The 13,651-nt window shown below is 52.7% G+C and overlaps 1 protein-coding gene across 1 annotated transcript in view; it reads right to left on the minus strand.

Moving 5' to 3' along the window:
* The window catches only part of WNT7A (Wnt family member 7A), a 57,093-nt gene that overhangs the window by 25,601 nt on the left and 17,841 nt on the right, over positions 1-13,651 (minus strand). Inside the window, exon 3 of the mRNA XM_003796210.2 lies at positions 8,653-8,924. Within this exon, the coding sequence (XP_003796258.1) occupies positions 8,653-8,924 (272 nt within the window). The remainder of the gene's footprint in view (positions 1-8,652; positions 8,925-13,651) is intronic.

Genomic DNA, 13,651 nt, shown 5'->3' on the forward strand with positions numbered 1-13,651 from the left:
TCCTTCACCTTCTGGGGAGGGGAAACACAGATTCCCTCTCTCTACACAGACAAGTTCCCTCCTGGCCCTGGAGTGTCTTCTCAGGCAGCAGATGGTGGCTGAAGGACTCTCCCAAGTTCACAGTCACCAGAATGCAAGAGGACACTCAGTACCTGGATAACTCACAATCCCCAAGGGACCAGAGAGTGAGGCCTTTGTGGGTTGAGGACTATAGTCTCTGAGTCCCCCAAATCAGAGGACCCAAGAATCTTTGGAATCATAGGAAGTCAGGGAGACTCTAGGGATAGAAGTATCTCAGTCCAAGACTCCTGGGACTGGAAGGATGTTCAGGGGCTAAGTACAGAGTCTGGAGCCTGGTTCAGATCCCGGGGCAGCACCTGCCACTGTGTGTTCTTAGGCAACTTTCTTAACCTCTCTGTGCCTCCATTTTCCTATATGTAAAATGAAGAGAACAGAGAATGCTAACCTGGCAGGACTACTGGGGAGATTCAATTAGTACATGCATCTCAAGTGTTAATGTTAGAATCATGTCTCTATTCTCCCAGCAAATAAGCACCGGCCCCCATCTGCACTGCCTTCTCTGACAGGGACCTGACCCCACCTCCTGGGAGCAAATTCTTTCTCCCTGAACTGAAACCTACCTTGCCCCATGTTCTTCCTTCCCATGGTTCCCTGTCTAGTCTGCTCCCCTCTCAACCCCCACAGCCCACCTCAAATCCTTATAGCCTGGGGATAGTGACAGCTCCCTGAGGCTGCTCCACTCCAGGCTGAGCCGACTGAGCTCCTCCCAGGCCAGTGTGCCTGGCTGCCTGCTCTGTGCCTGCCCCAGGCTGCCCATGTCAGTCTTGGACTGGGGGTAGGGAGGAGGTCTTAGCAGTCCAGAGCAAAGTGGGGCTCTATAGACCAGGCCCCACAGAGCTGGGGTCACAGACATTTCCTGTCCCTATGGGAAGGGCTGCCCTGCTCTGCCCCTGCTCCCACCCTGAGGCCTCTCTTATCTTGTCCCCTCCCTTCCCGGGCACCATCCACTGCTATCACCGTGGCATCAGTGACGGGACCTGGCTGGCCCTGCCCTTGCTATGTTACAGGAAAAAAATGGAAAATCCTTAGGCCCTTTGGGCATTCTCCGCCCCAGCCAGGCCAGCCCTGCTCTAACCCATCCTCAATGGCTTCTGCTCCCTCTTGGGCCCTCACACTCGAGACTGGTCATCCCACTGGGCTCCCCCAGCCCCACCATGGACCTCTTGGCCTCCATCTTAGCCCCTCATCCAGCCCAGCTCCACTGGCCTCAGCAGCCACAGGGAGCAGAAGAGAGGTCTGAGGTGGGAGCCAGGCTCAGGTGAAATCTTCTTCTCCACCCTCCTAGTGAGTGTGGCCGGGGTAAGGCCTTCTGAGTCTCGGTTTCAGGCTCCCATTGATGAATTGTGCCCAAGCAGGGAGGGGGAGCCTCCAGCCATACAGCAATCCCAGGGGCCACTCTCCCCAACAGGGCAGCACAGGCCAGGGGAGAGGGGTTGCCAGAGTTAGCACATAACTAGGCTAAGAAATAAACCTCAGCTTAAACTTGGGCCTTATACAAATGTCAATTCAACATGGATCACAGAACCTTTCAGAAATGGTGCCAATTCAAATAAGCCAGACACAAAAGAACAAATACTGTACGGTTCCCTTACATGGGGTGCCCTCTCAAATTCATAGTGAGCATCGGGGGCTCAGGGATGGAACGTGGAGAATTAGTGTTGAATGCGTCAGAGTTTGAATTTGGGAACATGGAAAACGCTCTGGAGATGGATGGCGGTGATGGTGTACCACCAAGTGAACGTGCTTGACGCCCTTAAACCATACGACTAGAAATGGGTAAAAATGGTAAATTTTAAGTTAAGTATATTTTAACCACGATTAAAAATTTTAAAAAACCCTGTAAAGCAATGCTTGAAAAAGAAACATTTGTTAGTATTTAAAATAGTTAATTAATTAAAAAACCAGATTATGAATTTAAATGCAAAAAATGTAAAACTTTTACCAAAAAACAGAGGGGAAAATCTTCGGGATCTAGCATTGAGCAGAGAGTTCTTAGGCAACAGCAAAGGCACTTTTCATAAAAGCAAATGTTGATAAATTGGACCCTAACAGGGCTAACGCCTTTTCCTCTGTGGAAAACCATGAAAAATGATTAAAAGTCAAGCAATAAACTGGTAACAGATATTTTCAAATCACAAGTCTGAGAGAAGATTAGCATCCACAGTGGTTCTCAACCTTCCTAATGCTGTGACCCTTTACTGCAGTTCCTCATGTGGTGGTGACCCCCAACCATAAAATTATTTTCGTTGCTACTTCATAACTGTAATTTTTGTCATGAATCATAATGTAAATATCTGTTATGCAGGATGTATTTTCATTGTTACACAGGGTTCGCGACCCACAGGTTGAGAACTGCTAATCTAGAATATACAAACAAATGTCAAAGCTCAACAGTAAAAAAAGAAAAATCATTAGAAAATGGACACGATTCATAAAACAGACATGACCCTGAAGAGGACGTACGGTAACTAAGCAGAAGAAAACCACAGAGGGGCATAAAACGCACCTATTGGAATGGCAAAATTTAAAAAAAAATGGTGATGTCAACAAATGCTGGTGAGGCTATGGAGAGACTGGATCACTTACATGTCACTGGTGGGAATGCAAAATGGCACGGCCACTCTGGAACAGTTTGTCACATTCTTAAGACCCTGAACACACAGCCACCATACGCAGTGGCATTGCTGGGCATTTGTCCTAGAGAAAGGGAACCGTATGTTCGCAAAGAAACTTGCACACACATGCTCACTACAGCTTTGTGGGCACTGGCCACAGCCTGCCAACAACCCAAACATCTCTCAACAGGCGAACAGCCAAACACGCTGGTACATCTACACCATGAAAAGCCAGGCGGTGATAAAAAGGAGCGCACTGCCGATATGCACGACAACTGAATCACTCTGGAGGGAGTTGTGAGGAGTGAAAAGCAACCAATCTGAAAAGCTGACACACTGTATGATCCCACGAATGCACCATTCTTAAAATGATGAAATGATAAAAATGGCAAAGAGATTAACGGTGTTGGGACCAGAGGGGAAGGGAGAGAAGGAGGTAGGTGTGGCTATGAGGGTGTAACGTGGGTGTCCCTCTGGGATCTGAATCTTGACCGTACCAGTATCAGCACCCTAGTTGTGAGATGGTCCTATACTTTGCAAACTGTTACCACTGGGGAAAACTGAGACAAGGATGTACAGGGGCTTTCTTAAGACTGCATGTGAATGTATGATCATCTCGACATTAAGTTCAATTAAAAAATAAACCTTGTTAAATCTGACCTTGAGATAAACAATGGACAAATATTGCATAGAGCATTCTATACTAAGAAATTATCTGTTGTTTATCTCAAAGTCAAATTTACCTGGGAGTTCTAGATTCTATGTGGCAACTCTGCTCCTGGAAAATTCTCCCCAAGGAAGAGCAGACACTTGTCATTTCATTCATTCACTAGACTAATGTTTCTTGAGCGCTTCTTATGTGCCTGGCACTGTTCTAGGCCCCAGGATCCAGCTATAAACCTTGGCCATCCCTGCCCTCGTGAGCTGACTTTGTAGTGAGAGGTGAGAGAGAGCTGTACAATGAGATCATTTCATGCATCCATGTTTCACATGGAAAGTAACACAGGACGGGGTAGGGAGAGATGAGGTAGATGTTGGGCAGAGATGTCAGGGAGGGCCTGAGAAGATGATATCTGCATGGAGACTTGAAGGAAGAGAAGGCACTGGCTATACAGAGGTTTGAGGGAATAGCAGTCCAGACAGATTAAAATAGCATGTGCAAAGGCCCTGTGGTGGGAACAAGCTTGGCCAACTCCAGGAGTGTGTGGCTGGAGGGTGGTGGGCAGAAGAGAGTAGCTGGAGACAAGGTTGATGTCCAGTGGCCCTATGGATCCTGTATTCTGACCCGTCCACACATATCAGGTCTGGAAGACCCTTTTGAGACAAAAAGGAAGAAATCCCCACCATGGAAGAAATCAAAGACATCTGTGCAATGCTGCCCCTTGTTCAAGTGCCCCAGGTCCTGGCTGCAGGCCTTCCCTTTGCAAAGGGGAGAACCTAGATCTGTGGGGCAGATGTGGAGGGCACGGCAGCCTGAGGGAACCCCTCCAACCCCAATTGCCTGCCCTGGGCAGCGCCTTCAGGCTAGGCGGGGCCTAGTTCCTTGGCCCTCAACATACCACTAATGACCACTCTATCTGGTCAAATATGCAAGTGGCACTCGGACAACAGAGAGGAGCATAGCTGAGCAAGCCTTATCTAGGCCCTGCCCCAGCTGCCAGGGGCTGGTTCCTGCTGTCCCCTGACTCATAGGCCTGCCTGCGGCCAGGGCAGGGGTGGGAATCCAGCTCCCAGGAGCACCCGGATCAGACGGGGCAGGGCAGGAAGGGACACGACCAACACCCCTCCATGCGCAAGAGGCTGGGCAGGCACTGGGAGGTGACTTTTCACTCCGGTGGAATTCCATCCCCCTGAGCTCACCTCCCTCCGAGTGAGAGGTGCATTCCAGCAGGGGCCAGCCCCATCCCAGCTGGGCCGCCATCCCCAGGGCTGCCTCTCCTGGGCTTAGTCACTACACTCTTGGCAAGGGCTGGCTGAGGGCTGGCTGAGGGCCTTCCCCAAGGCCCCCGAGTCCCCACTGCACTTCACACTCAGTGTACAGCAAGGCCTCAACAGCCCGAACAGCCAGGTATGTCACCATGCAGGCATAGATGCTTGTCCCTTGCCCAGGGGACCAGAGCTAGGAAAGAGGCCAACTCAGGGCACCCCGGGGGCGGGGGAGGGGGGACGTTTCACATACTCTCACACAGGCACCTGGAAGGCCTGGATTCTCCTGGCTCTCCTCCCTCTCCCTGATAGCTCCTCCCTTCCCACAGCCCTCCTGCCCCAGAGCCCGTTTGCTAGGCTGTGGCTCAGGCTCTCCCACTCTCCCTCTTTAATGCTCCCACCCTGCAACCCTACAAATGCCAGGACTTCCCTTACCCCTTCTGCAGGTGGCTGCCAGGAAGCAGCTCCGGCAAATCTCTCTAGAGTTGGGTTTTGGGTGTTGGTGGCTCTGGGCATCCTGGCCCTGGCCCTCAGTAGCTCTCACTCCCATGTCCTAAAGTGCCCTAATCATGTCCCTTAAAATTGATCTCCTCACCCCCAGGTCTCCATCCCAGTGAGGTGCCGCACACTCTGTACACCCCAAACACACCCCAAGGAGGATGGATCCTGCCTTGTTCTGCCTCCTGCCACACACCTCACCCCAGCCCCTGTGGATTAGAGACCAGTCGTGGTCATAGCTCCTCCACTCTGTGCTCCTCTCTGTCCCAGAGAGGCCTAGAAATCTGCCTGCACGCTCCTCACCAAAGCTCCCTGGGGCATCTCAGCATAAGGGGAAGTCTTGCTCCTTGGCCTGGCACTCAAGACCTCGCCCTCCCTGCAGCCTCATCACCTTCATCCCCCACCCTTGGCCATATTGAGACTCCCACACCAGGCTTTGCTAGGACTTCATGTTTTTATACACACTTGCTTCTGCCTGAACTACTCTGTTCCTTCTCACTGCCTCGGCCCTCTGGACGACTCCTACTTATCCTTCAAAGCCCTGCCGAGAGGTCCCTTCTTCCCCCTAGCAGTTTCCAGCATTCACCAAGAGGAAACCACTCCTCCTCCTCTGCCTTCTCCTCCGCACCTTCTTCTTCTTCTTTTTTTTTTTTTTTAGAGACAGAGTAGAGTCCCCCCTTAGGAGAGTCCATCTCCCCCAGGTAGAGTGCCATGGCACCACAGCTCACAGCAACTCCAGCTCTTGGGCTTAGGTGATTCTCTTGCCTCAGCCTCCCAAGTAGCTGGGACTACAGGCACCCGCCACAATGCCCGGCTATTCTTACAGGGCCAGCGCCCCACTCACTGAGTCACAGGCGCCGCCCCACCTCTGCACCTTCTTGATGGCATTTCTCCTGCACTGTGTTGCTCTGAATCATAACCTTTGCTGCTCTTGCCTGACTCTCTCCCTAGACTGAGCATCTAGTCTTGAGAGAGAGAGCTGTGGGTGTCCATCCCCCCACTGTGCAAAAGGTTGGAAAGAAAGGATGCAAAGCCACAGAGCTTTCACCATTGCGAGATTACAACACAATGCTTCGCCCCCTCCTAACCAAAGATCTGGATTCCCATTCCACAGGCCGGGATCTGAAACTAATATTCTGTCATCTCAATCTGAATGTTCTGTGATTTCAACCCAAAAGCATTATGACCTTAAAATGCCAGTAGGGGAAATTGATTCTAAAATCACCTCCCTAATAGGTTTTTGCACCCTCCCCTGCTATCTTCTAACCTGACCATTTTATGTTTCAGCCCTGAATGAGACAATGAGGGAACAAGGAACCCTGGCCCGGCAGCAATGCCCCTGCCTCCGTATCCCCAGGGCCCATACTTGGCCATGAGGGCCCAAGCTAGAGACCTTTCCCGAAGCATGTATTCTCCCTCCTCTGCCCGGTGAGTGGGTGGGCTCCCCTGCGGCCCTAGGGGCACCCCTCATCGGGCCTGCAGGAGGCACGTGGTGCACCCCCTCCCTGACTTCCCTTGCCCTCTTTTCTTTTTCACCAGCTACCAACAAGCCCCAAAGCCTGTGGTCAGGTTGAGTCTTGTCTCCCCGTGGCAGGACTGAGGGAGCAGGTGGTAAACATGTCTCTGAGCTTTTAGGATGCTCAGCCAGGAGCAGCAGCGGGCAGCCCCATGGCTTCAAATAAATGTCACACTTCAGAAGTTGACTGTCACCTGGTGATCTAGAACAAGGACAGGGTTATAGACCCAAGTGATAGATCCGGAAATAGAGGTGCAAAGAGGGGATGGAGCCCCAGCTCTGGTGACCGCCTTTGCTCCCGCCCATGTGGATCCAAATCTGGGCTCTTGGGTCTGGCCACTAAGGCTGGGTGGACTGAGCTGTGTGGCCACTGACCTGAGTCCCTGAGTGCCCACTGTGCCTCCTTTTCCACCTCCACGCACAAGGAGGCTACACTGGCGGCTGCCATCCCCGTCCACACTTAGCTGTCCCTGGTTCCACCTCTTGGCTCAGGAAAACACATAGTGTATGTCCAATTGCCTTCCAGGAAGCCACCCCCAAGTCCTCCCTAATCAGAGAGGGGCTGGGCAGCTGGGGGATATGTGTCCCTCTGCTGGTCTCCCTGAGCTGGGAGGACTATTTCTGCTCAGAAACTCCAGGTCGGACCAGCCTGCTCTCTATCCAGGCCTCTCTGCTGACCCAGCTCAGGGCCTCCCTCTGCCTAATAAAGGCCTGTCTCTGTGACTTTTGCACTTCTCCTGCTGCAGAACCACCAGTGGCTCCCCAGTGACTACAGATGTTCACCTGCTCACCCATCCATGCTTATAGAGTCTCTGGAGTGCACCTGGGACCCAGGTTCCTGTCCTCAGTCAGCTTTCAGTCTACATAGAGGAGAAGGCCACAGAACAAGGCACCCTCCCCAAAGTCTAGGAAGTGAAAGGGAAGGTTTTCTGAGGAGAGGCCATCATGGCTGAAACTTGGATGGTAAGGAGAAGGCAGCCCAGGGCAATCTGGGTACAGAAACAAGGCTTTGCTTCTGTATGTAAGCCTGCTGGGCCACCCCAGCTGGGGTTACTCTTCCAGGGACCCCGAGACCAGCCAGGGTGGGGCCCTGACCTGGCCCCAGACTCCATCTCTGCACCTTCGTCCACTCCCCCGCCATCAGACCTGGGTTGCCTTCACCTCTCTTCTCTGCCAAATTTCATTCACCTTTTGGGGTCCATGTCCTGCAGGAAGCCCAATGAGGACAGGCCAATGACCTCTGACAGCTGCAATATCTGTATCACCCATAGGGGACAGGCCTGGCACCACTACTGTGTGGCTGCAGGTGTCTCAGGCCTGGTATCGCAGGTGGTTCATGGGACACCACCTTACCGCACCCTGCCTGAACCTGACTCATCACAGGCCATGTGTTACTCTCTCCTCTAATTCTTGCCAGGGCCCAACCAGGCAGTTACAAATGAGGAAACTGAGACTGTCTTCCTTTTTCCTACCTCCAGGGATTGAGAGCTTTGAGGGCGGGAGGGAGTCTGTAACCTGTGCCCTGCAGAGTGGTCTGACCACAGAAACACGGAGGAAGGAGCCACTGAGAACCTGCAGGGATGCACCACCATGGGCAGCAACTCCCAGCTCTAGGATGGGACAGCCAGGGCCCTGTAATCCACCCCTGGGCATCATCTGGAGCAGGACAGGTGAGTGACTCATCATGGCCACCTGAAAGGTTCAGAGGAGAGGAGGGAGGACAGCCTGCTTGGCCCCTCCCAAGGATGACCGTTCACATCTGTCCCTCTTTCCATCTCGCTGAGTAACATCCAATTTGTCTTAATGGAGGCTCAGTTATCCAACCTCCCCAGTACCTGACAAGCTTCTTGCCACAAACAAATCCTGACCAGTGGCAGAGGGACGCCAGAGTCAAGCAGAGCAAGGTTGGGGGCAGAGCCCTGTGGTTCATCCCCAAACACCCAGCACCAGAGGTTACAGACAAGCTGTTTCACATCTCTCTGCAGAGCCGCCCGGCTGCCCGCCCTGGCTGCCTACCTTCCGGCCTGCCTCGTTATTGTGTAAGTTCATGAGAGTCCGGGCATTCTGCTTGATCTCCCGGGCATCCACAAACACCTTGGCGAAGCCGATGCCGTAGCGGATGTCGGCAGAGCAGCCACCCCACTTCCAGCCCTCGTCCCGGTGGTACTGGCCTTGCTTCTCCTTGTCGCAGCCACAGTCACTGAGGTTACCCTGGGTACAGGCAGCTGTGATGGCATGGGCCACGCCGGCGGCAATGATGGCGTAGGTGAAGGCAGCCTCCCGGCTCCCTGTGAGGAGGAGAGAGGAAAGTCTGGGTCAGGTCCTGGGCATTGGGGAGGAAGCTGGGCCTCTTTGCCAAGGGTGGTTGAGCTCAACGCAATGGCCCCTTAGGGCTTGACTGAACCCCCATTCCTAACTTCCAACAAACCTCCCTCTCGGGGTGATGACCCAAGCACCCCATGATGCACACACCCATTTGATCCCCAATCCCTTGAGGAATTGGCTGGGTAGTGGAGGAGCAAGGCACTTGGGCTGGTTGTCCAGGCACCATGAGGCCAGATGGAGGGACCCCCAGCCCCCACAGCCTGTCCACTCCCCACTGCCGCCGAGGTGACTCAGCATGACCACGTGAAGCAGCATCGCGCCTGCAGAGAGCACTTGCTCTGAAGCCAGAGGCCTGCATTTACATCCCAGGAATATCAATCCTTGGCTCTGTGACTGCCTGACCCCATAGCTCTTGTTCTCATAGCCACTGTTGTTCCTGCTGGGTGTCACCTACTCTAGATGTCCGTCCTTTCTCTTGCTCTGAGACTGTGAGCACCCTCAGTGGGTATGTAGGAGTCTTAAACAGCTGGGGTGTAGGAGGCAGAACCCTGGGCAGGAGTCACTTGTGCAAAGACAGTGCTGCCACCTAGGCCCTTAGCTTCTCTGGGCCTCAGTCTCCCCACCTGCAAAATGGGTTCAAGAGCAGTGTCTGCTTCCCAGGGTGAAGACTGACCAAGGGAAGTCCTACACATGGTAGGAGCTTTGAGTGGGCACTCTGCAGGTTACTCTCATGGTCAGGGTGGGTCTCAGGGATGGCACCTGGGGGAAGAGGCACCTTAGACTGTAGGCAAAATGAGCTGAGGGAAAGGTCTTTCAGGATGCTGGGATGGAGACCAGCTGAAGCAGTGGGTGATGAGGTGGATGAGGTGACCTCCAAGTTGCTGAGGCCCAGGTCATTCTGACCTACCCACCGCTTCTTCCTCTCATAGTCTCCAGCCAGGGTGCTAAGAAACAAACAGGCTGGCTCCGTGCCTGTAGCTCAGCGGCTAGGGCACCAGCTGCATACACCAGAGCTGGCAGGTTCAAATCCAGCCTGGGCCTGCCAAACAACAATGACAACTACAACCAAAAAAAAAAAAAAATAAAATAACTGGGTATTGTGGCGGGCACCTGTAGTCCCAGCTTCTTGGGAGGCTGAGGCAAGAGAATCACTAAGCCCAAGAGTTGGAGGTTGCTGTGAGCTATGACTCCATAGCATTCTACTGAGGGTGACATAGTGAGACTGTGTCTCAAAAAAAAAAAAAGAAAAAAGAAAGAAAAGAAAGAAACAAACAAACACCTGTGCCCCAGCCCCATGGCTGCTCTCTGACTTGCAGGACGTAGGCCTGTCTACCTGCTGGACTGGTTATCGTCCCTGTGCCCAGGCCGGCTATGCTCTGGCGTCCCATGCCATCCCCCCAAGGCCGCCCTGCTCACATGGACATTGGAGGCAGACGCTTGAGCTGCAATCCCAGTTCTGCTATTTACTGACTGTGCCTTCAGTGAGTTCCTTCCCCACTTAGAACCTCAGTGTCCTTGTTTACCTGTAGGAGCTGCTGACAAGGTGCAGGAAAGGGGCCTATGAAATGCAGAAACCTGCAGCCCGGAGTCCTTCTTAGCACACCTGGGAGTGGGTGCTGAGGGGGGTACTGCCTCCGCCCTCTCCTCTGGGGACTTAAAAAGTGAAGAGTTTGATTACTTGGGCACCTGCTGGGTTCCCAGCTCTCTGCATTTATCTTCTACTTGGTATGAGGAGCCATCTCTGTGCCGAGGGCCTGGCACAGAGCAGGGACAGGAGATCATGGACAGCACTGCACAGATGCCACTGCTGGTCTGGATATAAAACCCAACAATGCCTTTGTTATAGTCAATCAAGATGTGTTGTGTGAGACCTACTGAAGCTGGGCTGGCCACATGCTAAAGACAGAATCGAAGCAGGGAACAGAGGAATGGGATGTGGGCATTCTCGTGCTGCTGGGCTCTGCAAAGGAGGGGACAGCACACCATACTTTGAACACCACTAAGGCAAGGCATTGGAAAAGAGCTAGGACTTGATGGATAGCCCCCCAAAAAAAGGGCGGATGGAAAACTCTGCACTCCAATCCTTCAGCAAAGCTAGACACTGAGCAAGCAGGCCCATCTCAGCCAGCGCAGGAGCTGGTGGGCTGGGAGGGGGTATTTGGGATCTGCAGGAATAGTTACATTCCTGCCTTTACACAGATTTGAGGTTTATCCCAAAGTTCATCCCCTTGCATGCTCCAAGGGCTCCAAGGCAAGTGGGAAGACTCACCCCAGTCTACGGTAGCGATTCCAGAGACCCCTAGACGGGGTCCCCCACGCTGGGTACCAGTTAGAATGTCAGAGTAGCAAATGCACAAGAAAACAAAACAGTGGGGAAGCAACATCAGGCCAGGTCCTCAAGAACATCAGCAAAGAGAATAACCAGCTGGAGAGCAGGGGTTGGGGGAGTCTCTGTTCCACTGCTTTCTAGCTGTGTGACCTTGGGTGAATCACATAACATCTCTGTGCTCTAATTCTTCCACTGTAAAATGAGGTGATAACTGTGCCCACTTTATTAGGGTGGTTGGGAGGACTAGAAAGAACTAACAATGGTAAAAAACTTAGCAAAGAGCTTGGCATGAGAAAGTGGTCCCAAATGCTAGAGTTTCACAATTTTCTACTGATGACAGCAGGAACAGTTTCTCACAAGAGGGCTCAGAGGTAAGGAGCAGAGGCCTTCATTTATCTTCACTGACAGATGAAGCAACTGAAGCCAAGAGGAAAGGTCATACTTGCCCATGACACCTAGCTGGTGGGCAGCAGAGCCGCGCTGCAGACCTGGCCTCTGCGTACCCCATATAGACCGAGGATTGAACAACTCCAAGGTGCAGCAGGCAGTCACCACTGGCAGTTGCAGCAGCTGGAAGGTGACTGTGAATGGAGTGTGCAGGGTGAGTAGGGGTGGGGTCTGGCCTGGCTTTCTGCCAGCAGGGCCAAGGCCAGGGAGGGGGACTGCTAGCCCAACACCCCTGGTAATCATTTTGTGTGCCCCCTGATCTACCCCTAGGCAGGTGACTGTCCCCAAGTCTCTCTGAATCCTCTGAGCAGCACATGACCATCCAGATGGTGCAGACTGGATAACCTAGGCAGGTGACTGTCCCCAAGGCCTGTCTCACCCCCAGGGCGGGGGAAGGGCTGCTGGACCCTGGGACTCATTAACTTCCCCAAGTTCCAGGTAGACCCGGGCTACTTGAAGTCTTGTTGGGTTCCATGGCCCTCCCCTCAGTACCCACTGCTTCCAAGAAGTGAAGGCTGCAGCCAAGGGGCTGAGAAATGAGGGGCTGTCATTCTTGGCTTTAGGATTCTCAGGGACCCAGGTGAGTAGCACCTACCCCGCAGGGACTCTGAGGAATTCTACTGACCCTTGCCATTAACTCTGACATTGGCCCTGCCAAATAACATTAGAGAGGTCTGTCCAATCCCCACCCCTCACTGACGACTAGGAAACTGCCCTGGGCTTCTGCTGGCTATGTGACTGACATCAGGCCTGTCAACCTCTTTGAGCCTTTGTTGTGACTTCTGAGAAATGGGAACAGAACAGCATGCATGCTTTTAAGTGAACGGACTCACAGAATGAGGGGCTGGTGCTGAGCACAGTGCCTGGACACACTAAGTGTTCAGCCAACATCAGCTGCTGCCGCTGCTATTACACAACTCTCATTGAGTCCCGCTTCAGCCTCAGTCATCACGCTTCACATACTCTACCAGGTCCCAAAGGACAAGGCAGCCTCAGGCGGAGGCAAGTGTGTGGGGCTGTTCCTGTGTCTTGTCTGCCCAGCCAAACTTTGGGTTCACAAGGTGACGGGGCCATGTCTGTCTTGCTCTCACTGCCTCCAAGGCCCTCCATAAAGTGTAAGGGACAAGCCAGACCTAGCCCCAGTTTCAACCCTGCTGGAAGCTGCATAACCTTGGACAAGACACTTAGCCCCTCTGAGCCTCTGTTTCCTCATCTGTTAATAGCACCCACCCTATGGGAAGAAGTAGATGTCACCTGGCACATAGCAGATGCTGAAATAAAGGGTAGTGTGTTATGACTATTATAACTGATGACATTATGGGCACTGCTGGCAGGTACAGTTAGCCCCTGTTAGTCTTCCCCATGGCCCTATTGCTACCTGCCACTATTCTTTTTATTTTCAGAGACAGAGTCTCACGATGTTGCCCAGTTTGGAATGCAGTGGCACGACCATAGCTCACTGTAGCCTCAAACTCCGGGACTCAGGAGACCCTCCTGTCTCAGCCTCCCGAGTAAGCTGGGACCACAGGCACTTGCCACCACGCTGGCTGCTTCCTGTCATCTTTGACTCATCAATCTGTTTATTGTCTGTTTGTGCAGCCCCATCGCCCATCCCTACTGTACCTCTGCAATATAATTTCCCTGAAGATGAGCTCTTAGTCATGGTCCTTGCTGTTGCTTCAGGGCCTGGCGCATTGTAAGTACTTAATAAACATCAGCAGAATGAATAAATAAGTTAAAGAACGCTCCCAACAGTGGCCAACAAGCATAAAGTCTTTACTGAGTGCTCATTATTTGCCAGGCTTGGTGCTAGGCACTTTAGAAGAGGACCCTTATCTATTCCTTAGGGAAATAACCCCTCAAGGAAGATAATAACAGCATCCCTATTTTGCAGATGAAGAAACTGAGGCTCAG

Source organism: Otolemur garnettii, unplaced genomic scaffold (assembly GCF_000181295.1).
Source record: "Otolemur garnettii isolate 467f Iridium unplaced genomic scaffold, OtoGar3 scaffold00101, whole genome shotgun sequence".
Lineage (NCBI taxonomy): Eukaryota > Metazoa > Chordata > Mammalia > Primates > Galagidae > Otolemur > Otolemur garnettii.